Consider the following 26838-nt stretch of genomic DNA (forward strand, 5'->3'; position numbering starts at 1 on the left):
ATAGAGAAGGAGGTAGACAAGAAGTACTTATCATTACGTTATTTTAGAATGCAGAACAGAAATTAAAAGAGACGCGGAGAACATGAATATAATGAGTGCATGATGCCTTGTATATTGGCCAGGTTCATCATGCAATACAAATAAACAAAGTTCCATAGATATGGATGAAGAAGAGCAGAGTGTGAAGGCCAAACCTTATTATATATGTGTAAGAAATGAAGGGTTTCATAGCCATGCATGCATTGACGTGTCACTCACACACATTCTCTATGAACCCTATAAATAACTAAGGACTCGCTATCTTCTCTCAACAACATACACTCCCTCTTCTCCAATTGAATTAGTTCTTTGAACAAAGATGGTGATTGGGCCGTTTAGGCTCTCACTTTACGTTTGGTTGGTGTTCCTCACAAGTGCATGCTTTGGAACGAGGCTTGAAGAGAGTTTCAATGAATGCCAGCTCGACAGACTGAATGCTTTGACGCCGGACAACCGGATTGAGTCCCAAGGCGGCATCACCGAGACATGGAACTCGAACCACCCGGAGCTAAGGTGCGCCGGTGTCACGCTTCTGAAGCGCACCATCTTCCCTAACGGCTTCCACTTGCCTTCCTACGCCAATTATCCCCAGCTCATTTTCATCGCCCAAGGTTTGCTTTTTGTTTCATATTATTACATTTATAAGAATTCATGTAATTCTTTTTATCACGTTAAAATTTTATGAAAAATAGGTTTATGATATAGTATCTATCAAAATTTCTCATTTACAAGACTAGTGAGAACTATATTTTTTCTATTGACTTATATTTTCAAAAAATATAGTCAATAATATAATAAGAAAAAGTCTTTTAAGGCCCAGCACTTTTATTAAAATTTGGTCAACACTTAACTAATAAAAAAAATATGAGTAATCTCATATCATTGAATATAATCTCATATTATTAAAAATATTAGTAATGATTAATTGATGGCTACAAATCACAAAAATTACTACTTCTAAGTCCTAACACTCCTCATATAATAAAGTCAACACAATTTATTCTTTTTATCCGGTACTTAATCGTCAGCTTATTTTTATATTTTTATAAGCTGAAGTTAAAAAAAAAATCAAAATGAACCAGTAGAATATGTGTTAACTAAAATTGTTGGTCAATATAAATAAAATTTGCTAGTCCTTATACTTTTTCTCAAAGTAGTTTCATAAGATATTTCACATAAACATGTTAATTTTCTGTAATTTGTTGTAACTAATTTTATATATAATTAACTGTGGATTTAGGCAATGGAGTCGTTGGAATATCTCTACCTGGATGCCCTGTGACATATGAAGAGGCTGAATCGCAGTCTAGAGAGGACAGACGACGACGTATTGCTATTAAGAGAGAGTCTGAACGAGAACAAGAACAACAGGGTGATAGCCACCACAAAATCTACCACTTGAGGCAAGGTCATCTCCTTGCAATCCCGGCAGGAGTTCCTTACTGGAGCTTTAACTATGGAAATGAGCCTATTGTTGCCATCACGCTTCTTGACACCAGCAACTTGGATAACCAACTTGATCCTTCTCCAAGGGTAGGTAACTAATGTTGAGTTGATTATAGATATCAATATACTTATTTAGGTGATGATGACATTCTTCATCTAAAATATTTGTATTTGCTGGTTCAAGAGATTCTACCTAGCTGGAAATCCGGAAGAAGAGCATCCAGAGACGCAACAACAACAACCACAGACGCGACGCAGGCATGGGCAGCATCAGCAAGAGGAGGAAGAAGGCAACAACGTTTTGAGTGGATTCAGTACACAACTACTAGCGCATGCTTTCGGCGTGGATGAGGAGATAGCCAGGATACTCCAGAACCCGCCAGAACAGACGAAGGACCAAATCGTGAGAGTGGAGGGAGGATTCAGAGACGTCATAAGTCCTCGCTGGGGAGAGGGAAAACAGTATGAAGATGAACTAGAAGAAAGACAACGCCAACCACGAAGACGGGATGAACAAGGAAAAGGATATGACTATGATGACGACCGTCGTCCACATAGACAAGATCCCTACAGACAGGGAGACGAAGACGATCGACGACCACGGGGTTCACGTCAAAGACAGGGAAGAATATATGATGATGACGACCGTCGTCCAGGTAAATAATGTTATTAAAATATAAGTTTAATTACTCTCTTGCTTCTTATAATTTTATGAAATTTTTAATTAGGTTTATATATATTTTTTTTAATTAAGTCTTTGCACTAAAATTTTTTTTAATTAGATTTTTATATTTTTTTTATTTATTTAAATCTTTGTACTAATTTTTTTAGTTAGATCCTTATAAAATTAAGGCAATTACTACTAATAAGAACTTAATTGAAAAAAAAATTAATATAGGAACCAATTAAAAAGAAAAAAAAAATATAAAGACCTAATTAAAAATTTTATGAAATTATAAGAACTAACAGAATAATTAAACCTAGAATATATTTACGGTATAAAAATTTTTTATTTTGATTTTTTAATTATTGTAAAAATAATTAAATAATATTAGTCGTAATAAGTATATAATCATAATATATTAAATTATTAATGTTAAATTATTATGTAACAGTATTTATTTACCTAACATTATTGTTTAGAATATTATGATATGAAATATTTATATATCTCTCGTATTAATATATAATACTTTCTCTGTTTAATAAGGTCAATACGAAGAAGGAGAGGAAGACGATCGACGGCCACGGAGGTCATCACGTCCAAAAAGACAAGGAAGAAGGCATGATGACGACGACCGTCGTGCAGGTAATTATAAGGTTATTAAAATATATTAATATAACATATATCTCATATTAATTTATAATATTCTAAATATGTTTTAGATGAAGACGATCGACGAGGATACGATGATGACGAGCGTCGTCCAGGTAATTACAAGGTTATTAAAATATATTAATACAGTATCTATATATATATATATATATATATATATATATATATATATATATATATATATATCTTGTAGTAATGTATAATATTCTAAATATATTCTAGACGATGATGATCGACAAGGATATGATGATGACGATCGACGACCCCGGTGGTCATCACGTCCAAAAGGACAAGGAAGAAGGTATGATGAAGACGGTAGAAACGGAGTGGAGGAAACACTATGCAGTCCAACTCTTGTTGAGGACATTGCCCGACCATCCCGTGCTGATTTCTATAACCCTGCAGCCGGCCGCATCAGCTCAGTTAATAGCTTGACCTTCCCCATCCTCAGATGGTTCCAACTCAGTGCGGAACACGTTCTCCTCTACAGGGTAACTAATATTGATCAATTACTTATTATTAACATTGTTTTGTCAAGTCAAATCAAAACTTATGTATGTATGAATGTACATATAGAATGGCATATACAGTCCCCATTGGAACAACAACGCAAACAGCATAATCTATGGGTTAAGAGGGGAAGGAAGGATCCAGGTGGTGAATTCCCAAGGCAACGCGGTGTTCAATGGTGTTCTAAGGGAAGGACAGATTCTGCTGGTGCCGCAGAACTTCGCTGTGGGTAAGCAAGCCGGGAATGAAGGATTTGAATATGTGGCGTTCAAAACAACTGATCGTGCTTCAATCAGCCACCTCAAGCAAGTGTTTAGGGGAATCCCCGCTGATGTTCTCATCAATGCTTTTGGCCTTCGAAATCATCAAGTCAGTGCTCTCAAATACAATGGAAACCAGACCCCTTTGGTCGCTGCTTATGATTCCCAGTATGGGCCTCAACGTCGTCATCAAACTTAATCATAATAATAATGCTCAAGTTGATAGCAAGAATAATGATGGTTCTAGATTATGGTGGCCATCTTCAATAATAATAAAGTAAATAAATTTTGGATGTTGTTGGGAACTTCGAGTTAAAATAAAGATTAGGCCTAACTTATGTGCCTATCTGAGCCTCTTTCTTGATCTATGTATGATTGACGACGTGTATTAGTTTCTATAATAATAAAAAGAGAAAATTCTACTCTCCTCCCACGCGATATGCTAAAATGACACTTCTTTTTTCTTTATTTTCTAAATGTACATTTCCCTCTTTTCTAACTTTTAAAAAACCTCCTCTTTAATCTATTTTAATTTTTTGTGTTAACTAATATTAACTTTATCCATTTTTTAAGAAAAAATAAATTAATTTTAAAAAAATACCCATTAGCAAAAATTTTATTTTTTATCATTAAATTTTACTTACCAAAATATCCTTTAATAAATTATTTTTTTATTGATTAAATTGTATTTTTATTAAAATACTTTTAAAAAAATTAATAATTAAAATTTTTTTTCTAAGATACCTACCCTTCAATAATTTTTTAATTATTAAATTATGATTTTACCAAAATTTTTGTTAACAATTATTTTTATATTTTATTATTAATTTTTTTATATCAATATATATTATTTTAACATTAAATAAAAAAATCTTACCACTGTTAATATATATATATAGCAATTAATATATATTGATATTGAAAAATAATTTTACTAAAATCTTTTATTTAATGTTAAAATAATATATATAGATATCGAAAAATTAATAGTAAAATATAAAAAAATTGTTAACGAAAATTTTAGTAAAATTATAATTTAATAATTAAAAAATTATTGAAGGGTATTTTAGAAAAAATAAATAATATAATTATTAAATTTTTTAAAAAATATAATTTAATTAATAAAAGAATAATTTATTAAAGAATATTTTGGTAAAGAAAATTTAATAATAAAAAATAAAATTTTTGTTAATGAGTATTTTTTTAAAAAATAATTTATTTTTTTTAAAAAATAGATAAAATTAACATTAATTAACACAAAAAAGTTTAAAATGGATTAAAGATGGGGTTTTTTAAAAGTTAGAATGGAGAGAAATGTACATTTATAAAATAGAAAAAAAGGAAGTGTCATTTTAGCATTTCGCAGAAAAAAGGAGTAAAATTTTCTCTAATAAAAATATGACTTTCTAAAGTATTCTCATTTCATAGCTCTGTGATTTAATTCAAATTTAGAGGTAAAAAAATTATAAAATAAAAATAAATAAATCCCTTTTTCCCTTACTATTTGATAGAAGAATAAAATATTCATTTATAATTTAAAAATTCTTAATCAATTCTCAATTATTTATTTAAGTAACTGGTTTAAACAATTTCTATACTTGTTTAAAGAGTTTTTAAGAGCAATTCTAATGGTAATTATTCTAAATTTCTCTTCTGACATAAGGATACTTTTGTCCGTTGAAGTGTGAACTCAAATGAATTCCTTTACATGGATCGATGAGGAGAGTTCTTATTCAGAGGGACTCAAAATTTGACATATGTGGAATGTCAATAAAAAAATTAAAACATATATATAAAATAAGAAAAAGTATATGGAACCAAAATGTGAGCAGCCAAAAAGTAAACAAAATCGTTTAATTAAAATTATTTTTTGAATAATACGTTTAAAAACCGCTCCTAAAATTACAGAGCACAAACCAAAACCCAATTTTTTATGGAACCCAAACACATTTTAGCTAATTTTTGGCTGATATGCTTTTGGTTCCTAGTTGTTCTCATAAAATAATAGTTGTATTGTATGCATATATATTATAATGGTTGCTATTACATATAAATGAATTAAAAAATATGTTACATATAAATAAATTAAAATATATATTACATACATATTATATGTATGTTAATTAATTTTGTAAATTAGTTTAAATTAATTAATAATTATAATAATTAAATAGGCACCAGCATAGATAGTTAAAAGAGAATTTGATTGAATATATATAGCAATTTCATAATGTTTGTTGTTAACTATAAAATTTAACTATATTTTTTTTGTATTAAGTAATTTTACAACTTAATATAATCCCGAATTATATATTGTGTATTATTGTTATATATGATTTTTTTAATATTAATATCTTTTAATAGTAAATTATTTTTATATTTATAAATTTAAATAATATTATTGAAAAAATAATAGTTATATTAATTTTAATTATTTAATTAATTGAGACCACAACAGGGACTAAAGTTAGTTCCTCCTAATGGAGAAGAAAGACATGTTTTGAGTTCCTATTTACTGTTTATGACGCAAAAACTGATGTAGAGTTACTTTTTATAATAGGTGGGCCATAAATAGGAATTGGGATGAGTTTCCTACTGCAAATGGTCTAAGAGCACCTCTAATAGTTGGATTCCCATTCAACTTTTTGGAAGAACCTACCATTGGAGTATAGAGAGATGGAGTCCCTGCACATAATTCAAGAAGAGAGAATTTTCATTCAGAGAGACTCATATTAACCAATAATGGCAAGTTATTATAAAAATAAATAATTATATAAAATTTGAAATAATTAAATAATTATATTAAATAATTATATTTTTATTTAATTAATAATTTATATTAATTATTTATGTCATAATTAATATTAAATATTATTTATATTATTATATTAAATTATAATTAATTAAATTTATTTATATTAAAAAATAAATTTAATTTTTACACCTTACAAAATAATTGTTGGTTGGGTTCGTTATTTTTACTTTTAAATTTTAAAATGCCTAACCACATTATTAAAATTGGCCATTGCACCATACCATTAATTTTTTTAAAAAAATGCCCAACTTCGAAATAGGCAGCAGCATAGACAATTGAAAGAGGACTTTAATTGAACACATATGACAATTTCACAATGCTTATCGTCAACTATAGAGCTTAATTATGTTTTTCTTTGTATTAAATAATTTTACAAATTAGTGTAATTCTGAATTATATGTTATGTATTATTGTTATATATGAATTTATGTAATATTAATATCTTTTAATAGTGAATTATTTTTATATTTATAAATTTAAATAATATTATTGAAAAAAATTAATTATATTAATTTTAAGTATTTTAATTAATTAATTAAGTGGGACCACAATAGGGACTAAAGTTAGTTCCTCCTAATGGAGAAGAGAGAAATGTTTTGAATTCTTATTTACTGTTTATGACGCAAAAACTGATGTGGAGTTACTTTTTATGACAGGTAGACCATAAATAGAAATTGAGATAAGTTCTCTAATAGAGATGGTCTAACACATCGTCAAGTCGGCCTTTACAAAAGGCACTTAAACCAATTATTCCGATGGTTGATAATCAATTAAAAAATTTTAAATATAAAAAAATACTTTATTCTCAAATAAATAGTCAAAGGTCGAAAAAGTATTTACTCTAAGAAAAAGAAATTTGTAAGATGCAAACACATGTATGTGGATATAAACATACAAATACAAATATTTCACTCTAAAATAATCATGAACTAACATTTGTGCTAATTTGGTTTAATTAAGCCTTTAAAGGTGCAAAAGTAGTATTTTTCATATAGGTTGTCAATAATGTTATTTTCTGCAAAAGTGACTTGGGATTTGGAAAGATACATGTTAGCCTGTGATAGTAAATTTGTTCTATTCTGCCATATCATCAATTTTTTGTTTATATGGTTGCTTGGTTTCTCTCAAAAAGTTGAAAAGGAAATATACAATTTTCATCCACCAAATCAAAATGGAAGAACCCCCTCAATGGTTTAACTACTATTAGATAGCAAGATGAACATGGGAACTGTGATTCTAGTCTTAGATCTATAGAACATTCTCCTCTTCCTGTAGTTGCCATTTTCAATAGTTAGGACTATCTTCCCAGGTTCATTGATGTAAAAGGAGTTTCTAATACTCTCACCAAGCCTATTTTGATTTTGAAGCAATATAGTGTATGACCCTTCATCATCTGGGACAAACTCTTCTTTGTAAGACACATCCCATCCAAGCACAGTTACATCCCAAGTTACTGTCACTCCAGACTGATACAAAAATATTTCCAAAAATAATCAAAATGATAACTAATTATAAAATCTATTAGTACGATAAATATTTAGAGTTAATACTCGAATTTGTCTTTGTAAAACAATTCGTTTTCGAAATTGATCTCGAAAAGATTTTAATTTGTTAGTCATATTAGTCCTTAAAATATAAAATTGTAAGTCAAATTTGATCTTTTCATTAGTTAGATAATAATATGTCATGTTAGATATCATAGGTTATGCTACGTGTCAAAAAATGATTGGAATGATGACATGTCACGTTAAGATACAATTATTTTGTGACACGTAGGATTAATATTTTTATGTCATCATGACATGTGCACTTAAGGTAGCACGTGATCATCTAACTGACAAAACAATCGATTTGACTTATAATTGTATTTTTAGGGATTAATATAACTAACAAAATCTTTTGCTATCAATTTTAAAAATGAATTATTTTTCAAGGGCGATATTTATGAACCGGTGAAAATGTGTTACAAAAACTTTCTATCATGTATTGTTGTCATATTAGCAATTTAAAACTATGAACTATTTACAAAACTTATTTTTATACGCATTAAAATTTAATTTGAAACAAAAGATATTTAAGATTATCAGAATTTGATGTTGAGTACCTCACTGACTGGAAATTCAACCGTAGAAACTGTATTTCCTCTGATGTGGAGCTCTTCAGCCTTATCTTCAGGTGAGAAATCTGGGTCCTTTTCCCTCCTAAGACCTCCATATTCTACTGGAAGCTGTTCTGGGTCAACAAATCTTTTACAACGAAAATAAGAATTTTAGAAAATATTCGAAGTTTTTATTTTGAGGATTTTATAAAACAAAAACGCTAATAACAACGCTAACCAAATAAATCAATATTACATTAGAAGATCTTGAACAGCAAGATTTTAATGAAAGCAAGACTTTTAAGATCAGGATCAGGATCAGGAATTAGCACACTTACTTGAGAAGTGTCTTTGTGATCCTTTGTGGCCTAACTAGGATGAATTTCTTTTTACTTCTCTGACTCATGAACCTTGAGAATAGCACCTGAGAGGTGTACGTCCAAAATGGAGCATGTAGTACTATCTGCCAAAAGATAAATAACTAATTAAATATAATAACTCAAATTTTTAATAAAAAAGGTCAACTATATAAATCAAACGATTTTGTATATCATAAAAGAAACAATTTAACTTCAAGCCAAGACAGCTAACGTGAAATCTTTTGCTGAATGTTTACGACACATATCAGAAAGATAAAATAAATTCAGTGCACAAGCATCTCGCGTTAATGCAGGTTCGAAAAAGGGCCATACCCAAACAAGTTCAGGATAAAATAATGAAAAAAAATACTGACATTTTTCCAGACAAGTTCAGGATAGTAGTTCTGAATCAAGAGTAGAGCTTGCTTGCTTATTGATTCAAGCTCCTTCATCCGTTGTGGAGATGCACGTTTAAGATCATAGACCTGAATCACTGAATCAACACCTCCTTCTTTGAAGCATAGCTTCCTCACAGCCCTCTCCATAAGTTGAATCCTCCACCTCAAGAACCTCTCACGCTTCTGCTGTGTCCCAAAAGTCTTCTTATAAAGGCTCTTGTCATTGAAAATACCATAGAGATGGTAACAAACAGGGCGCCCTTCTTTGTCCCTACTATTCAAGAAGCTGGCATGCTCGAATTCCGAGCCGAGATCTTCCTCGTCAAGAATGCGGTCGACGCGATTCTCAATTCGCCAATTCAAGGTCTTCTGGAGCATGTCGAATGCTTCAGAGACCTTGTAGTCCTTAGCCTTCAAGAACTTCAAGAGAATGATGTCAGTGCCTTCATGACCCTTGCTTGGAAGCAAAGGGATACCCCATAAGGATATGTCCTTAAGCTCCTCTGGTGTGAGCTTCTTAGAGCCCTCCCCTAAGAGGTAGTTTCTGAGGATGGCGTCCTCCACTTTGCCCCGGAATTCGAGCAGTGATTTTTTTATCTTGACTTTCATCTCAACGGGGTCATGTATCATATCTTCATCATTGCCACCAAGATCTTGATCTAGTTCTTGTTCTGTGCTTGAAGAATCTTGGTCCTCTTGAAGGGGTGCTCGTTTCTCATTGGGAAGCTCTTTTTCCACGAGGATTTTCTTGTTATTATTATCAATGAAGACTAATGGAACACCAACAAGGGTATTGTTGATGCTATTATGATCTCCATTTTCTTCATTGAAACCATCTGTTTCCATCAGGGCTGTCATGTATCCTCTCCTCTGTGGTCGGGTTTTCCGGCGAAAACCCGAGTATATGCTGGGAAACTAGGATGGGGAGGTTGGAGGAAGGATAAGAAAAAGAAGAGGAGGGAAATTGGATAAGAAAACGTTGATGTTGATGTTGTTAATTCCTTTGGAAACAAAGGGGTTCTTCAATTTTTCAAAAATGTGAAAAAGAAAGATTAATGTTGAGTGATGGATGGATGAATGCCTTGAGTTTCAACAAGTCTCAACCGTTAGTTTGGTGGCGCCAAAAATAGTGTCTGAGATATAAGCACATCTGCGGTGGCTCCAACATTGGATTTCACTGGCATACGTCTAAATACTTAGAGGCCAACACCGTTTTTTTATTCTATTCTATTTTTTTAGATTAACATTATATCTAATAATGAATTTTAACAATTTATATGATATAAATAACCATGCTATATCCTGTTACGGTTCAACTCCCTATGAACAAAGTTGGCAAATTGGTAGATTTGCATGTATCAAAGTAACCATTAAATGCTGGCTTCATTGCGTATATATTATATTTCATAAAATACCTGATTTAGTCACGTAAAGCTTGAAAAATGAAAGGAACTACATTCTAGATAAAATAAAAAGTGGAACGCTCTTAAGAAAATCACCTGCTATTAAAAATAATAAATAAATTGTCAAGTTACAAGCTTATTTTTTTCTTAAATATGTATAGTCAATTTGAAAATTAAAAAAAAATATATATATAACATAATTAGTAAAATTATTCTTTTAAATCTCAATCATTCGTATAAAAAATAATAAAATTGAATATAAAAATCTGTTTAATTAATCAAGAACATATACTTCTTACTTAATAAAGAATTTTAAAAATAAATCTAAACAAATTTTAAAATAAGTACTCATGAGTTTACCCTAATAAGAAGTAAATAAATTAGAAATGATGAGGACAACACTAATACATTAACGTAGCCAATATAAAATAAAAACTTGATTTAGCGCAGATATAATAAAGATACAGCTAAGCATAATTGTCTTTTCATGGACACAAAATGATCAGAAATAGATACAATTTTGGATTAGGAATAAAGAGATGCAAACTGAGGGAATAATGCTTCTATCAAATTGTCAAGCTTCTCTTCTATCAAAAATAAATGGACAAGAGTAATGCTAAGCAATAAAAACAAATTCTAGCAATATCTATCACTTAAGCCACGGGATGATTGAATAATATGAAGTTATTAAACCCACTTATCTAAATTAATAATCCACATATTCTAATACTGAAACGGATAAATTTTCTCTCTAATCTTATTTCAAACGAAAAATAACAACATTGTGAAATTGACAAAATGTTCACCTATACGCAACCCCACCACATTGGTTTCACTTCTGAACAAATTGCCTCTTCGGCTTTTCCAAATTGCAACCGCCAAATTTTTAGCATTATTTTTTTCCCATTTGGGTCACAAAAATACTTCAATTATTACGCCTGTTTAACATTAAATAATAGTAACAATAACAATAACAATAATAATCATCATCATCATCATCTTTTGCAAAAAGAAAAGTGCTTAGCTTAAACATAAATATCAAATCAAGGGAGAGAGGAAAAATAGTGAAATGAATAGAAATAAATTTTAAGAACGAAGCTGTTCATCTACAAATTGTATTCTACATGCATTTCTACTGGTCCAAACGGCAGCTAATGTAGCCTTATATACAATAACTTTAAACATGAACCTAAAATAAGTGGAATGAAGGAGTGACACAAACAACAGAAACATAGATACATATAGCAAGTTCAACCACCTTAAAAATTAAACATGCAACCTAGCTATGTACATAGCAGGGAGCTTACTTATCAACCGTAATCTGTAGCTTAAGGATGGATTCTATGACTCACGGTATTTAGTCAGATCAAACGTGAGAGTCCTCGAACAACTGAAAAAAAAATTTTAAAAATTATGTTATATGAACTAAGGTAAATATAACGGATTTACACAATAAATATTTTAAAAAGAAATGCAATAAATGATGATAATAATGAAATCAATTGATAATGTGAAAGTATACCCTCTTTCAGAGTCCCTGTAAACACCAACTAAGGCTTCAGCTTTGTCATAAAAGCTGTCTTTCAGTGATATCACAATACTCTGGAAACCGTTGCCCCCATCAGCATCCTGGCTAACCCTTGCTCCTTCACAAGACTTCGCACGGATAAATCCAGCAACCTTAGCGACATTCAAGTTATCCAATGCAGCATCGACTTCATCCAATATGAAAAATGGTGAAGGCTTGTAGCTGAAACAAGAAGGGAGATTGGAATTCAGAATCAGAACCTTGTCCATGTTCCATGGAGTCTAATTGAGATTAATTTAAGACTTAATTACTTGGTTGGACCTTATGGTTTTATCAAATTTTTAATTAAATCGTTATAATTAAAAAATTTGTAATTGAGCTTTTATATTAGACAAAATTCTCAATTAAGTCCTTTCTAACTATATTTGTTTAAAAATAATTTTTCTTTTTGAATATTCGTTTTTGTATTTGATGTGGGATGAATTATAGAATATTCTTAAAGCAAATATTCTAAGATGATTTCATTTTTAAGAAAAAAATAACAACTAGTAAAGATGTAATTACAGATTTTTATCAAATTTAAGAACAAATTACAAACTTCTAAATTGTAATAACCAAACTAAAAATTTATTGAAACTATTGGAAATAACATAGTAGTTAAACTTTGATTTAATTAAGACTAAAATATTCGGAGTACCTTTTGACTTATTCAGTCTAAATTTTAAGAAAATGATTAACAAACTTGAAGATTCACATTTAAATGTGCACCTGTGCATATAGACAGATGTATAAGTCGTAAACAGAAAAAATTGTATACCTGTGGATGGAAAATAACAAAGCAAGAGCAGCAACAGTTTTCTCCCCACCAGATAGCTGCTCCATATCACGGAAGCGCTTTGTTGGGGGCATAGCAGTGTACTTGATGCCGTGTAGGAAAGGATCATCTTCATTTTCCAAGTTTAAATATGCTGTTCCACCCAGTGGATGTGTGCTACTCTTTGTGAGTTGTTTGTAAATTTTATCTATATTGCCAGATATATGGTTGAAAGCATCCATGAACAATTCATACCTGCATTCAACACACAAACTTCAGCTTTACAAATAGACAGATGATGTACAATCAGCAAATGCAGAGAGAGAATATTCAACCGAGAGTTAAAACAAATGCTAAGGAAACTACCATATGTATCGAAGTGATAATAACTAGGCTTAAAATCCCAAAAACACAACAAAGCCCTATCCCGATAAGTGGGACCGATTACATGGACCAAACAAAGCCATTGTGTCCGAACATTTCTCATCAATGGTTAAGACAATGTATTTTACTCTCTGAAGGGCAACCTACATTGTAAAGGAGCCAAATCCTTTGGTTTTTTTTGTGGGGCTGGGGGATGAGTTATTAACTTTACAACAACAAAGCCTTATTCCACTAAATCGGGTTGGCTACATGGATCAAATGACATTATTGCGTCTTATCAAATATCATGTCAGCAATAACCTCTTTTAGATTTTGATCTCTCTTGACCACCTCATTTAGGATAGGTTACCTCCGCCCCTAACCATTGGTCTATCTTTCATTTGATCTACCCCCAGATTGGATTTGTCCGCTGGTCTTCTCCCCACAAGTCCAAACCACCGAAACGATATTCCCCCATCTTTTCAACAATAGGCATCGCTCCAACTTTCTTTCTCATGTCCTCATTTCTTATTTTGTCCATTCATATATGGTCATTCATCCATCTAAACATTCTCATTTCGACCAGACTAAGCTTATGTTTGTATCACCTTTTATCATCCATCACCTCATTCCATTAAGCATATGAGCATAACTAGTCTAATGGCAATGTAATATAATTTACCTTTAAGTTATATCAACTTAAAAAAATAAAGAAAACAACTAACCATTTCCTTTTTCTCGTCAAGTCATGTACGCTATCTAAGAACTGAACTATTGGCTATGTGCTAATATTACACATACTGACTAACAGAACAAAAGTAATTTGTACCTCCTTTGCTTAACTGAATTGAATCTATCAGCTTTCTCCTTCTCTTCTTTCCTCACCAATTCAAACTCTTCAGTTACAGCTTTTTCCTTTTCAAGAAGAGCCTCATATTGGTCCAATGCCTTCAAATTTGGTGCTGTTCTTTCAATTTCAGATACCAAGGAATCCATTTTTTGTTTAAATTCCACCTCAATTTTATCCCTGTCAGAGTGCTTATCTTTCAATGCCCTGCTTAGCTGATCAAAATCAAAAACTGGACTTGGGGTTGAGGTGCCAGTATCCATTGGATCAGATATGGTTGGAAGGCTAATCTGTTCAAAGTCACACTTATCTAATATTTCCTGCTTTTGTACAATCATCTGCTCAATATGTGCTTCCTGTAAAAAAACATTAAATAAAACGTGTTGTTGGCTATCTATACTCATAAGTTACAGAAGAGACAACAGTTATAGCACATCTAACCTTGGTGTTTATCAGACGATTAAGTTTGGATATGTTTGTTGTGGCTGACGAAGCCTGCTTTTTCCATTCTTGGATTTCTTTCTCACAATCTTCCGACTTTGATTTCCACTCTACAAGAGTAACGAGAAAGAGAGAAAACCAATCAGACAAGCATGGAAAAAACCATAAACAGCAAACTGAAGTGACGGTGTCCTTTTGTGAAGATGGATCAATCATTTTTCCATCAATTCAAATGAAATAAAAGAGCACACACAGATAGCCAAGCTCTCACTACAATAACAAAGTAACAAACCAACTGTGAATATGAAGAGAGGAGAAAAAAGTGATCAACCCAATAAAACCTGAAAGTGTAATGTTTTCTATCTATATTATAAAGCAAACACAAGTTGTATCACATAAACCTTTTATTTCTTGCTTAAGCTGATCAATCTCTTCGGTAGCATTCTCGGTAGCCAACTTTGTTTCAGCTTCTTTGTTCTGTGCCCGTTTTAAATTATTCTGTAAAGTATCCAGGGATGATTCTAGCTCTTGAATTCTTGAACTCATGTCCCTATTTTGCTCATATTCCAATCTGTAAAAATAATTTCAAGAGAGAATATCCATAAATAGATGCATGAATTATTTCAAAAGTAACCAACAGGATGACAAGTAAAATCAAAACTCATGATCCAAATTTTCTTTTCTTTTTTAACTTTGGATTTGTCCTATATGATTTCTTCAAGATAGTTGAAAATTTTTAGTAAAAGAATCAACAAGGATGCACATTCCATACCACATGAAGAAAAGCTTTAGTTGAATTACTACTATTTATGCAAATGAAGAGCTGCAAATTGGCATTTCTCATAGAAATTGCATCTGCACAACATAGAATCTCTGATACAACAGCACCCATAGGATGGATATGGGTGTAAAAAGTGTACTAGTTAAGAAGATTCTTGTTTCTTAGAATAAAATAGGTACTAGGAAGCCAATGCAACCCACCCAAGTGTAAAATAGATATGAATAATTATACAGCAAACACTGCTATACACAATACCACAAATATTGTTTCTATCCCCAAAATATAGCAGCAATTAGTGCAAAATAATATCACAGTTCAGCAGGCTTGACCTGGTAGTAGAACTTCGAAAATTGTTTTCCTTCATTCCATTTCCCAAAATCCTTTTTTTTTTCCTTCAACACAATCCAAGTCTAGTATTTTCTGTATTGTAATTTGTATTTAAATACATTTTCAGCAAAGCACATTGATAGAAGTTGCTTGTAAGTTCACAAAGAAATGCAAACATGTAAAACTTGTAGGTCAAGTTTTTAACAGATAACAAGAGGTACAATGTTTGGTTTAAAGGGAGAAAGTAACATACTGATATTTTAATTTTGAAATTTGGCTACTCAGTTCTAGCCTCTCTTCTGCAACACTCTGAGCATCTTTGAGTCGGTTTTCTTCATACTCACGGATATTTGCAACCCCAACAGACTTGCTAAACTTTTTGTAAGCCTCATCTGTTTTTTCATTTATGCCCTTCTCGAGCTCACTTATTTCTGATTTCCTCTTATCAACAGCATCTCTTAACTGAAGAGTTCAAACAACGTTAGGTATACAAGTATATTGCCATGACTATACAAATAAGAATGTCATCATCACCTTCTGGAGTTCCGGACTCATACGACCAATTTCTTCTTTGATGTTCTTTTTTTCGTGGCTCAAATTTCTAAGTTTGTCTTTGATGCTTTTCTGACAAAAGTTAAAAGCATAGAAAATTAAATAATTGTAATATACATATTGGTCAGAATCAAAGAAAAATCCTTCTAATCGACGGCCAGCAAAAACTTGCATTTATCTGTCTAAAAATGCAAAGAAAATTTCATTCCTAAGCACTGAGTTCCATATAAACTCTCATATAATAGACAACCAAAACGTGCAATATTCAATAGTTATAACCAAGGTGGAGAGAGCATGTGAAAATAGTCAAAAGCAGATATTACATAGCAAATAATAACAGACAGCTGAATCAGGCCAGTCAGCCAGTGTATATCACATTCATCGAAAATTCATCATCAGTTCCTATCCTGAAACCTTTAACAATTTCCATAAAGAAGTAATATGACGTGAATCATTTATCACAAATCGTAGAGGTTCATAATTTTTATATATCATAACATTCAGGCAAAGTGGTTTTGCTGGTGTATGAGGTGGGAGGAATGGTGGAAGAATCAAACTTACCTCCTCAATATCAGCGTAGTGGATTTTCTTCTCGAGTCCACTAATTTTGCCAGCAGCTTCAGACTCTTTGAGGTGCATATCTCTTATTGATCCTAGTTTTTCCAAATCTGATTCATACTGCTCTTTCTTTTTGTTAAGTCCTAAAAAACAACATGTTTATCGCAAGAGCAAAGCATTGGCTTGAACTGTGCCCAAATAATAACAATAAAATTAATAAAAACCTTCAATTTTCTTGTCATCCCACTGTTTTGACCTTGCTTCCATTCCACCACTAGTGCCACCAGTCATTGTGCCGGATTTTGTCAGCAGAATTCCGTCCACAGTCACAACTAACCAAATCACACAAGACAATGCTCACTATTTTGTATTTTAATATAAGTTTAACAAGATTAAAAGCACCAGGAATGCAATACATGTATAATGTGTAGTGTCAGATTCTTAAGAAGCAAAATGGCTGTTATATAAGCAACAAAACAACAAATAACTCAATGTAATGAGACAAAGTCAATTAAAAGTTATAAACTGAGGAGACCAGAAAATAAAGGAAATACAAAACCAGTGGGAAAGAAAAATGGCGGGTTAAAATAATAACATAAATACCCGAGAACTCCCATCTAGTTTACAAGCAAATGATATTAAGAAGATAATGTATCTGTAGCTAATAGAAAGAAAGAAATAATGCATAGTTACCTTTAAACCTCTCACCACTCCAGCCTAAAACTTTGGCCTCCTCAAGATCATCACAAACAAGAGTATTTCCCACAGCAAAGAGAATTGCCTTCTCCAAGGAAGGATCAAACTTGAGCTAGTTAAGTTGAAAACTTAAAAAAGAACTTGGTTCATCAAAAGCATATACTTATATCCCTATATTATATTAGATTAAAGGTAAATAGGTTATTAATACGCCATTTCCTTTCTCCTCATTTTCCTCTCTTCATAACCAAGAGAAAATATATATGCATACACACACACTAAGTTTCTTTCTCTATATTTTCTCTTCTACCAATTTTCAAAGTATTGTCAAATACAGCAGGAAGAATCTGAAGTAAAAGTATCGCAGATTTATCTTGTTAAATGCAGCAGGAAAAATCTGAAGTTAAAGTGTGGCAAATTTAAGCAATGGCTGACAAAAGAATAGCACTCAAGAATTCAGAAATTTCAAGCACTATGGTTAACAACAAACATTGTTTATCTTTTAAAACAGTCAAGTAAAGCATGATAATAGAACGTTCCAGAGAAAGTTCCCAATTTTATGAGAACAACTTCAAATAACGAAATCTGAAAGCACCTATATACACTTTCACAACTAGATTTTTAAAGAAGCCACTGGTTGAAAAGGATATTGAATCACATCAAAAACCAGTTTCGCTGTACCCCCTAATGTGCGCAATCTTTCCATGATTGGCTTCACTCGAACTGATTGCAGAGGAATGAATGTCTGAGGAGGAAGCCTTTGATCTTTTAAATACTGCAAAGGAGCAAACAAATTGATGGTATAATTAATGCATAAACCAAATAAAATCAATGCGCCAAATCTAGAAATATTGGAAGCAATGATATTTTTTACATTTTACACATTGTCTATGCACTTGCAGCAATTAAAGTATCTTTTCAGGATAACCAAAGACACAGGAAGCAAGTAGCAAGATGGGTCAAACGTAACATTTTCTAGCAGAAATGCAGCAGCAACAGCAACGTAAAATTAACTAATCCAGTCATCATGGATGAAAAGGCAACAAATGTTATTCCTGCAGCTTGAAGGCACCAGCCTAAATTTTTGCTGATTGAGTTTTGGTTCATGAAGTTTATACAGCACAACATATCCTGTGCAATAGCACAGTCCAAGACAAACTGCTATCTATTTTCTCAGAGAAATGATTTATCCTCCTAATAAATCTTCCTAAATATCCCCCTAACCACTAAATAAGGGAAGAATGTATTGCATTTTATATTTCAAGACATTTAAAAAATCTCATTTTTACTTCATTTACTACTTAGGAGGATGTTTATGAATGTATTTATGATGCTATATCATTAATCTTCTTAATGTTTCAAAGCTGAAGCAGTGCTCCCACACACATATCAGCATTAATATTAATGTTGCTTTGGCAAATCAACAATACGCGGTGTCCAAATAAAAGGCAAACACAGTTTCAACAGCAAAATAGAAATAGAAAGCTGTAAAATGATCATATTTTTTCGAGGACTTTCCCTCCAGACATGTTAATTCAAAAGCTATGCCTTTAGAAAACTTGTTTATTGGTTTTTGCTCCTGTACGGAGGATTATCATCCATCTTCATGTACTATTCGCTCGATCTTAATGATATTTTTTCCTTTATAAAAAAACAGAAACAATGAGTTGCAAAAGATGACTCGGTAGTTATTATTAAACAGACACACATACACCCAATAGCACAAAACACAATTAGGAAATCTGATTAGCACCTTGATGCATTCCTTTCCAGTCTTTTCATCTTCAACTACAACTGCATCCATAAATTTACCCATAGCAACAGTAACAGCAAGGTTATACTTCTTCTGTGTTGGCCTGCAAAGATCAGTCATGCGTCCATGGACCCCTTGAAATAGGCGTTTCAGAGCCTCCACAGCCTGAGACAGCCTAGCATCTCTTTCATTTTCATATCTATCAGCCTTCAATTCACGTAGCTGATTTTCTATTTCACTAATTTTTAGCTCCAAGCTTTTATGTTTAGTCCTGCAGATCAAAATCAGCATGGCCATCTACATATCCTCAGTAAAGTACTTCGACAAAACAGGAGCTTAACCAATTAAAAGTTTTAAAAAAAAAAAGTAGTTATTTTACCTAGAATCACGATGTTTCTCCTCCATCACACGCAGTTCCTTTTTCAGTTTCTCAAGCTCGTTCTTGTTTCCTTCAGAACCACCAAGAATTTTTTTAAGCCTTGTCTTCATCTGTGTTTCTTGCAAATCCAACTCAGACACCCTGTTTTCCAACTGTTGAAGATTTTCTTCCAAATTTTTTTTAGCTTCACTATCAGCATGCTGCTGCCTATCTAGAAGCTCTTTCTTCTCTCTTAGCTCTGCAGTTTTCATTCCAATTTCTTCCTTGCTGCAATAGTAACTCCACATCATAAATTTGCCAGAGAGAGAGAAAGAGAAGAAAGCTGAAAATCAACATGCACGCAACACTAGTGCTGACAAAAATTCTTTCTTTTTCTCCCTTCAGCTACTTTCCAACTAAAAATGCATGGCTAACTAATATAAGCAATGAATAACAACAACAACAAAGCCTAATCAGTTATCCCACAAGGTGGGGTCAACTACTTGAATCAAACAAACCATAGTGCTCTGTCATGGATCACCAAATACAATTGTAAAGCAGGCAACATGATCTTCACATATTTGCCAAATGTAGCCAAAATCACATATCCAAACATGTTTCGACTTTCAAAATCTGACAATGACATTTGTTCTCATTTTTTTGTTCCTTCTCAATTTGAGAATAGCCAACACCCAATTTTCACACACAAGAAATGGCAAATATATGTCTGTGTGTGTGCTCATGCAGGGTTCTAGAAAGACCAAATATCCCTAATATTTAACATGATTTGCATTAAACATGCATAACCAAAAAGCATAAGTGCACAGTGAATAAGCAATGACAATTTTAATTGCAACCTATAACTAAACCCTATGATTTAAGTTCTTACTCCAACCATGATGCAGCAAGTCAGAAAAAGATAAGGAATAAAAGAAATGAAGAGTAACATATAACAAAGAGCAACGGCATAAAAGAATGGGAATTTTTATTAATATACACCCACATTTGAAAATATTTTTCCAAGTCATCACCGTCTAACTGTAGCTGATTACGAACATCTCGACTCCTTTCTTGTAGGGCTGCCATTTTTGCTGTAAGATCCTGTATCCCCTTCTGTAGCTCTTCTATATCATTAGCATGTCTCCTCCGTTCTGCTCTTTTCTTTTCAAGCTCCTTATTGCTTTTCTTAATTTTTGAATTTATACGATTAATTTCCTCCCGCAGCTTGAGGAGCTCAGGTTGCTGCATGGACAACAGGAAAAACAAGGAGTAATTCCATAAATTAATCATTCCATAAGAGAGTGACAAATACAATACAAATAAGGAACAAAATTCCAAAAGCATAGCAAGATGAATGTCAGCAACTCCTAGCTAGTAGCTAGCTCTCATTTTATTTTGCCTACACAAGTTAGGAACTGCTAGCTTAGATAGGTTGCAAACTAGGGTGGGTGCTAACCAACTACTCATGCTACTGCCAGAATAATAAAACCATTCTCCAGAACTTGGAAATCTAATCTTAAGACTAATTCTCTTCAGAGAAATATGAACAAAAGCAACAAAATTCAAAAAATAATGCACTCAACCAAATCATGCATAAAGTTCAATGGATGGTGTTGAGGATGAAGTGATGACAATGATCTTATATTCCTTCACATACCAAATGTGGTAAAAATACTCACACTCTTGTCAAGTCTGCTACTTTTCTCCGTAATTTTTTTTTCACGCAATGCAATCTCTTTCAGATATTTGGCTTGCTCCTTTTTCTTTTTACTAGCCTCACGTTCAAAATTTTCTAGTTCTTCCATAACTTCTTTACGGCGTTTTTCATCATCGTCAAGCTCCTCGTTTGTTTTAGCAACATCCTTTTCTATATTGAACAACTGCCACAGGAAATGTTCTTTCTTTATAGATTTCTGCAGGGAAAAAAAAACAAACAGATACAGCATAATCAGTCCACATAAGATCAAGAGAGATGAGGAAAAAATGCATTAATCAATAGGTTCATACATAATTCAACTTGAAACATGAGGTTACAAAAACAAGTATCCAACAGAGTAATATCATCTTTTCCATCAACAGAAGCAAATAATATGATTCAAGAAATGTCTCAAAACAACTTTGCAGCTAAACTTGCAAACATAATTTTAAAATTAATCCTGCAATTTCGCAGAAAAGTAGCAATTTCAGATCCCTAGACTACGCATGGTTTGTGTTCAGCACCCAAAAATAAGCATTCTAAGAAAAGGAGTCCGTATCATCACACAGTTGGCTAGTATTATACTATATCATATCATTCCAACCTAATGACTTGCTTGGAAGAAATGCACAATAAGTGCGTAAAAGTTTGCTGATGGTGAGACATTAAAATTGCAGAAATGAGCAGAGAAATGAGAAAACATAAAATTCATGAGATATTAATACCAGTTGTTCTTGCAGTCGGAGATGTTTCTCTGCCTCTTCTTTTTGTTCTTTCTTCTGTTTTCTCTCCATCACCACTGTCTTTTTCTTTTGATAGACAAGTGCTGATTTTTCTTCAGCTTCACCCTTTTCTTCTTCAAATTGCTCGTAGTCCCTCTTGAGCTCATCAGAGCCAGATATTTGCTCGAGAAGGGCAGTAAGTTCCTTTGGGTTTTTTGATGCAATGGATTCTACATCACCCTGTATGAGAAAGCCAATTGATCAAATGAGCAAGTATGGTCATTCATGAATTTCAACTATGCAAACCACCATATGGGATGCAAATTGCAACTTTTGAGTGATTTGATACTCCATCCATCATGGACACAAAGTCCAACTCAATAAGCTTACCAAAGTGGTATGCATACTTGTACAATCAGTTTCCAAGCTTAAAATATAGATTCACACCATCAAAGGGAGCTGGTGAAGGTTGAAATGTGAGTCTACAATCTAGGTTTGGAAATTGAGCTAGTATTGTTTCAGCAATACTGCCATTTGGGCTGTTACCACAACCATATGCTGAACTTTTCCATAACTGTCCATAATTTTAATGATTGCCTCATTGCAAATCAAAATTAAGATAACAAAAACCACCTAAAGCAAGATACTACCATATCTTTCGATAATCAGTTAATCACAAACCAAAATTTATAACCACAAACTTAGCACATAATATGGGAGATACTCCCTCTTTTTTCATTTTTACTTAGTCAATTTAGCAGATCCAAAGGAAACTAAAGGAACTTTTCAAAAGTCCAAATTCACATTCTGAACTTTTTTCCCATTTGGCTGTTCAATATTCACTTACCAAAAACAAATCATTTTTCATAGTGTGAAGTTAAAATATTTAATTCTGCAAGAACCCTTACAAAAGAAACACTTATATTATCACGTATCAAAAACAACTAACTCACAGTTACTTTACAATTGTTCCCTGCTCATAAACTATTGAAAGAGCTATTTACCTAACAGGCCCTAGACCAGATGCCCAATTATAAAAACTATTTTATCTAAACACCCATATTAAATGTCTAGCATATAGTTTCATAGAGTTAACACTACATACATCTACCTTCTCCCAAGAGACACAACAACCTAACGGTGTGCTCGTTTCATACCATTCAAACAATTTCAAAAGGAAATTGGTATGCCTACGTTTATGCTTCATAGCCCTATGCAGTCCCTACAAATTACAAGTCCAACTAACTGAGTCTCACCGACCACAATTTCCTTTAATTACATACATAGAAAACAAACATTTTTTTTTTTTGAAAAAATAAATGATGTTCAAATAATCAAATTCACCTGAAAGACGAGAAAATTGCGAGCCTTGACAAGTATCCCGAGGGACTTGAGCTTGGCATTGTAAACATCCCAAGTGACAACGTTACCGTCGATTCGGTACTCGCTGGCGCCGGCGCTGGTGATGGCTCGAGTGAACGTGATCTCGGTGTCCGAACTGTTACTACCATTATTGTTGTTGAGCTGGTAGACGAGCCGAACGAATGCCCTGCGTCCCTTCTGCTCCTTCTCCTTGTCGTCGGAGGCGTAGATGAGGTCCCTCAGCTGCGCACCACGGAGTTGGCCGGTGCGGACGCCGAGGACGAAGCTGATTGCGTCCATGAGGTTCGATTTTCCGGCGCCGTTGGGACCGATGATGGCGGTGAAGTCGAAGAAGGGGCCGATTACTTGGTGGCCCTTGTAGGACTTGAAATTCTCCATTTCCAGGCGGTGGATTCTCCCCGCCGGGGACGGGAGAGACGGCATCGTGAAGTGGGGGGAACCCTAGATTCGGAATTTGAGTGAATGTGGGAGTAAGTTAGTGAGTGAGTGAGGGGATTTGGGGATTAGGGTTTGGGAATTTGCGGGGAATTGAAAAGAAGAGAGGGGGAATTGGCGGGAGGGTGGAATTTTGGGGAGAGAGATTATGTTCTGTTTGGGGAATTGTTTAGTGTGAACTGTGAAGTGTAAACTGTTAAACGGGAGTCATCCATTAAAAATTTAAAACACCACGTCAACAAATAAGCCAAAAGTTTTCTGATTTGATTTAAAAAGAAAAAAAAAAAGGGTAAATGACATAAACAATTAAATGGCTTCTAATATTAAATTTGATTTATACTTTTTCAAAGGATTCCATTTATATAATTTATTCGATTTACTACTCATACAGTATATATATATATGTAATTATTACTGAACAATATATATGGTAAATCGAATTAGCTTAATTCGATTTAATTATTGTTATTTATTTTATATTAACTTTAAAATATAAATATTAATAAAAAAATATTTTCATTTAAATTTAAATTAAATACCAAACAAATAAAAAAAAATATCCAATTTTTGTGTTTTAGTCGAATTCCAAAAAATCTACATTTTTATAAATTTATGAATTTAAAACATAATAATAAACAATTTTTAAGAAATTCATTAAAAACATTCTTTAACTCGTTAGCATCTAAAAAATTATTATTACAACTTTTTATATTGAAAAAGTTTATTTTTTATGACTAGAAAAAAACTTGTTTAATTAATCATCTTAATTCTCAAATTTTAAAAATTAAAAAAAATATATTTTTCAATTTTTTAAAAACAAACTGTGTTCGTTATATTATGAGCAATGTTACATAAATACATAATCAATAAAATTTATTAATTTAGATTAACATTTTGTTAATTTTAAATACTAAATTTTAAATTTAATAATATTAAAAAAAGTGTTATATTAAAATATTAATTAATAAGAGATACAATTTATTGTTTATTTTTTTATTATTTTTTATAATTATATTTTTCTTTTCAAATTTTGTTAATAAAAATAAATTAGATTTTTATAATGTGTTTTAGTTTATCATTAAATAAAAAATATATAAGAACATTAATTTTTGTGTCTCTATTCTATGTGTCTTATTCTTAATGTTTTGTCTTGTCTTGTTTTCAAAACCAAACACAACCATTAATACCTCCTTCAAGCCACTCTCTTGTTAGAGATATAATGAGTTAATACTCAAAGTGGTTGCTGAATTTGCAGTTGAGCCTCAATGTCGTTCCTAAACTTAAAATTGCCCCAAATTTGTCCCTCAACTCAACAATGGTAGTTCTAGAGATACTTTTCAATGACGAAATAATGACGTGGTTGGATAGAGGCCACATTGAAAACCACGTTGTACTGGTAAAATGTCGACCTTTCATTTTTGGCACCCAAATAGAATATAAAGCACGTCCTTTTAAGGTATTTTTGACAGTTTTAACTCTCGAAATACCCTAAATGATATCGTTTATGTTCTATCTGGGCGCTAAAAATGAAACGGCGACATTTTACTAGTCAGCGTGGCTTCCAACGTGGCATCTGTCCAACTATGTCATCATTTCATTACCGGAAAGTATCTCATAAATGACCATTGTTAAGTTGAGGGACAAATTTGGGGCAATTTTAAGTTCAAAGACGACATTGAGGCTTGACTGCAAGTTCAAGTACAACTTTGAGTATTAACTCAAGATATAACTATTCATGTTACCTCTTCCTATCAGTTTAAACTTTTGGGATTAGTAGCTTTATGATATGGTATCAGAGTTCTATGTCTGAAAAGTCTAGAGTTCAATCCTTGGTGAACCCTAAAAGTGGTGAAAAAATAGCATAAGGCAAATAAAAAGAGAAAAAGAAGACCTATATAAAAATTAAGCAAACCCAAAAGAGACTCTTACGAAACATATTGCTAACTTTTCTAACTTTTCTACTTCCAAAAATTGGTTCCTTGTTTGATCAACCATGGAAAATATCATAATATCTAATAAACAAATGCCAATGCTAATCACGGTTCTTTCTTTTTTTGGTTCGTAGTTTTGTACATTCTGTTTTTTTTTTCATTCAGTTCACTATCTCCCTTTTTTCTCTGAACTCTGATAAACCTCTCTTTTTCCAATTTTTTCATTTAGTTCAATATGTGTACTTCCAGACAAGCCCATGACCCTAATACCCCTGTCCCTGACTCTGCTGATACTGTTTCTGCTCATCTTACAGTTATTGTCCGTTCTAGGAGAATTTACCCAGGCCAAAAATTTATTAGTACTGTGGAAGAAGAAAATACCAATGACACCGTATGTAACTTTTATGAAAAAATTATGAAAGGAGACATTACATGGGTAAATGAGCACTTAATGATCAAGCTTGAAAATATTGCTGGATATAAAATTGTCCCAAAAGATGTTATTGCTGAATTATGGGAGTATTATAATTAGAAAAGAATCGAAGAAGACAGAGTATTATACTGACAAGCACAAAATTAAAGAACATAATATCAATGCTAGGGAGCTTGATTTAAAAAGTTTGGGATCTGGATTGTTAGAAATAGATGCTCAAGGAATTGATGAAATTCATTATCCAAATTCAACTCCAATGGTAGTAGTTAGAGGGGGTGCAGGTTTTATGAGAGGTCCAATTAATTTATTTGTTAAAAGATCTGAAACTGCCATTGCAAGAAACAAAAGAGAAAAATTGAGGCAGCAAAACATTAAAGAAGCATGTAATAAGAAAGCAGTTCGTAGAGTTCATCGTTACATAGCATGGTGGTTCTACCAAACTAGAATTTCATTAAACCTAGTGTGGTTGAAGAGTTTTCAAAAAATATTGTGGGCTGTTGGAAATTTCGTTTCCAATTTACCTGTTTTCTACTTATCATGCTCTAAGGGTTCCTTT

General features: G+C 32.3%; 3 protein-coding genes across 5 annotated transcripts; 1 reads left to right on the forward strand and 2 right to left on the reverse strand.

Moving 5' to 3' along the window:
- Positions 1-235: 235 nt before the first annotated feature.
- LOC107625044 (legumin type B-like) lies at positions 236-4018 on the forward strand. Of its 2 annotated transcripts, none has more exons than XM_088504937.1 (7): positions 236-650; positions 1280-1572; positions 1670-2141; positions 2696-2794; positions 2872-2916; positions 3044-3312; positions 3398-4018. In XM_088504937.1, the coding sequence occupies exons 1-7, from the start codon at positions 359-361 to the stop codon at positions 3788-3790; spliced, it is 1863 nt and encodes a 620-aa protein (XP_088361063.1). In that variant the 5' UTR covers positions 236-358; the 3' UTR covers positions 3791-4018. The 2 variants fall into 2 exon arrangements, with proteins under 2 accessions (XP_088361063.1, XP_088361064.1); XM_088504938.1 differs by having other exon boundaries at positions 3062-3312.
- Positions 4019-7454: 3436 nt separating this feature from the next.
- On the reverse strand, positions 7455-10256 carry LOC107625045 (patellin-4-like). Its single transcript, XM_016327575.3, has 4 exons — positions 9238-10256; positions 8843-8967; positions 8511-8652; positions 7455-7872 (listed from the first exon to the last, which is right to left on the reverse strand). Exons 1-4 carry the CDS (start codon positions 10117-10119, stop codon positions 7600-7602), a joined length of 1422 nt encoding a protein of 473 aa, XP_016183061.1. The 5' UTR covers positions 10120-10256; the 3' UTR covers positions 7455-7599.
- A 1470-nt stretch (positions 10257-11726) lies between these two features.
- On the reverse strand, positions 11727-24108 carry TTN8 (Structural maintenance of chromosomes (SMC) family protein). Of its 2 annotated transcripts, none has more exons than XM_088504936.1 (18): positions 23445-24108; positions 22104-22340; positions 21362-21595; positions 20686-20924; positions 19704-19970; positions 19325-19595; positions 18230-18346; positions 17569-17683; positions 17100-17207; positions 16879-17018; positions 16300-16389; positions 16019-16227; positions 15059-15228; positions 14658-14767; positions 14199-14572; positions 13010-13261; positions 12187-12414; positions 11727-12054 (listed from the first exon to the last, which is right to left on the reverse strand). In XM_088504936.1, the coding sequence occupies exons 1-18, from the start codon at positions 23904-23906 to the stop codon at positions 12006-12008; spliced, it is 3672 nt and encodes a 1223-aa protein (XP_088361062.1). In that variant the 5' UTR covers positions 23907-24108; the 3' UTR covers positions 11727-12005. The 2 variants fall into 2 exon arrangements, with proteins under 2 accessions (XP_088361062.1, XP_016183059.1); XM_016327573.3 differs by having other exon boundaries at positions 17569-17678; positions 18222-18346.
- Positions 24109-26838: the final 2730 nt, after the last annotated feature.

The sequence above is a fragment of the Arachis ipaensis genome, chromosome B2 (genome assembly GCF_059453495.1).
Source record: "Arachis ipaensis isolate K30076 ecotype BB chromosome B2, ASM5945349v1, whole genome shotgun sequence".
Classification (NCBI taxonomy): domain Eukaryota; kingdom Viridiplantae; phylum Streptophyta; class Magnoliopsida; order Fabales; family Fabaceae; genus Arachis; species Arachis ipaensis.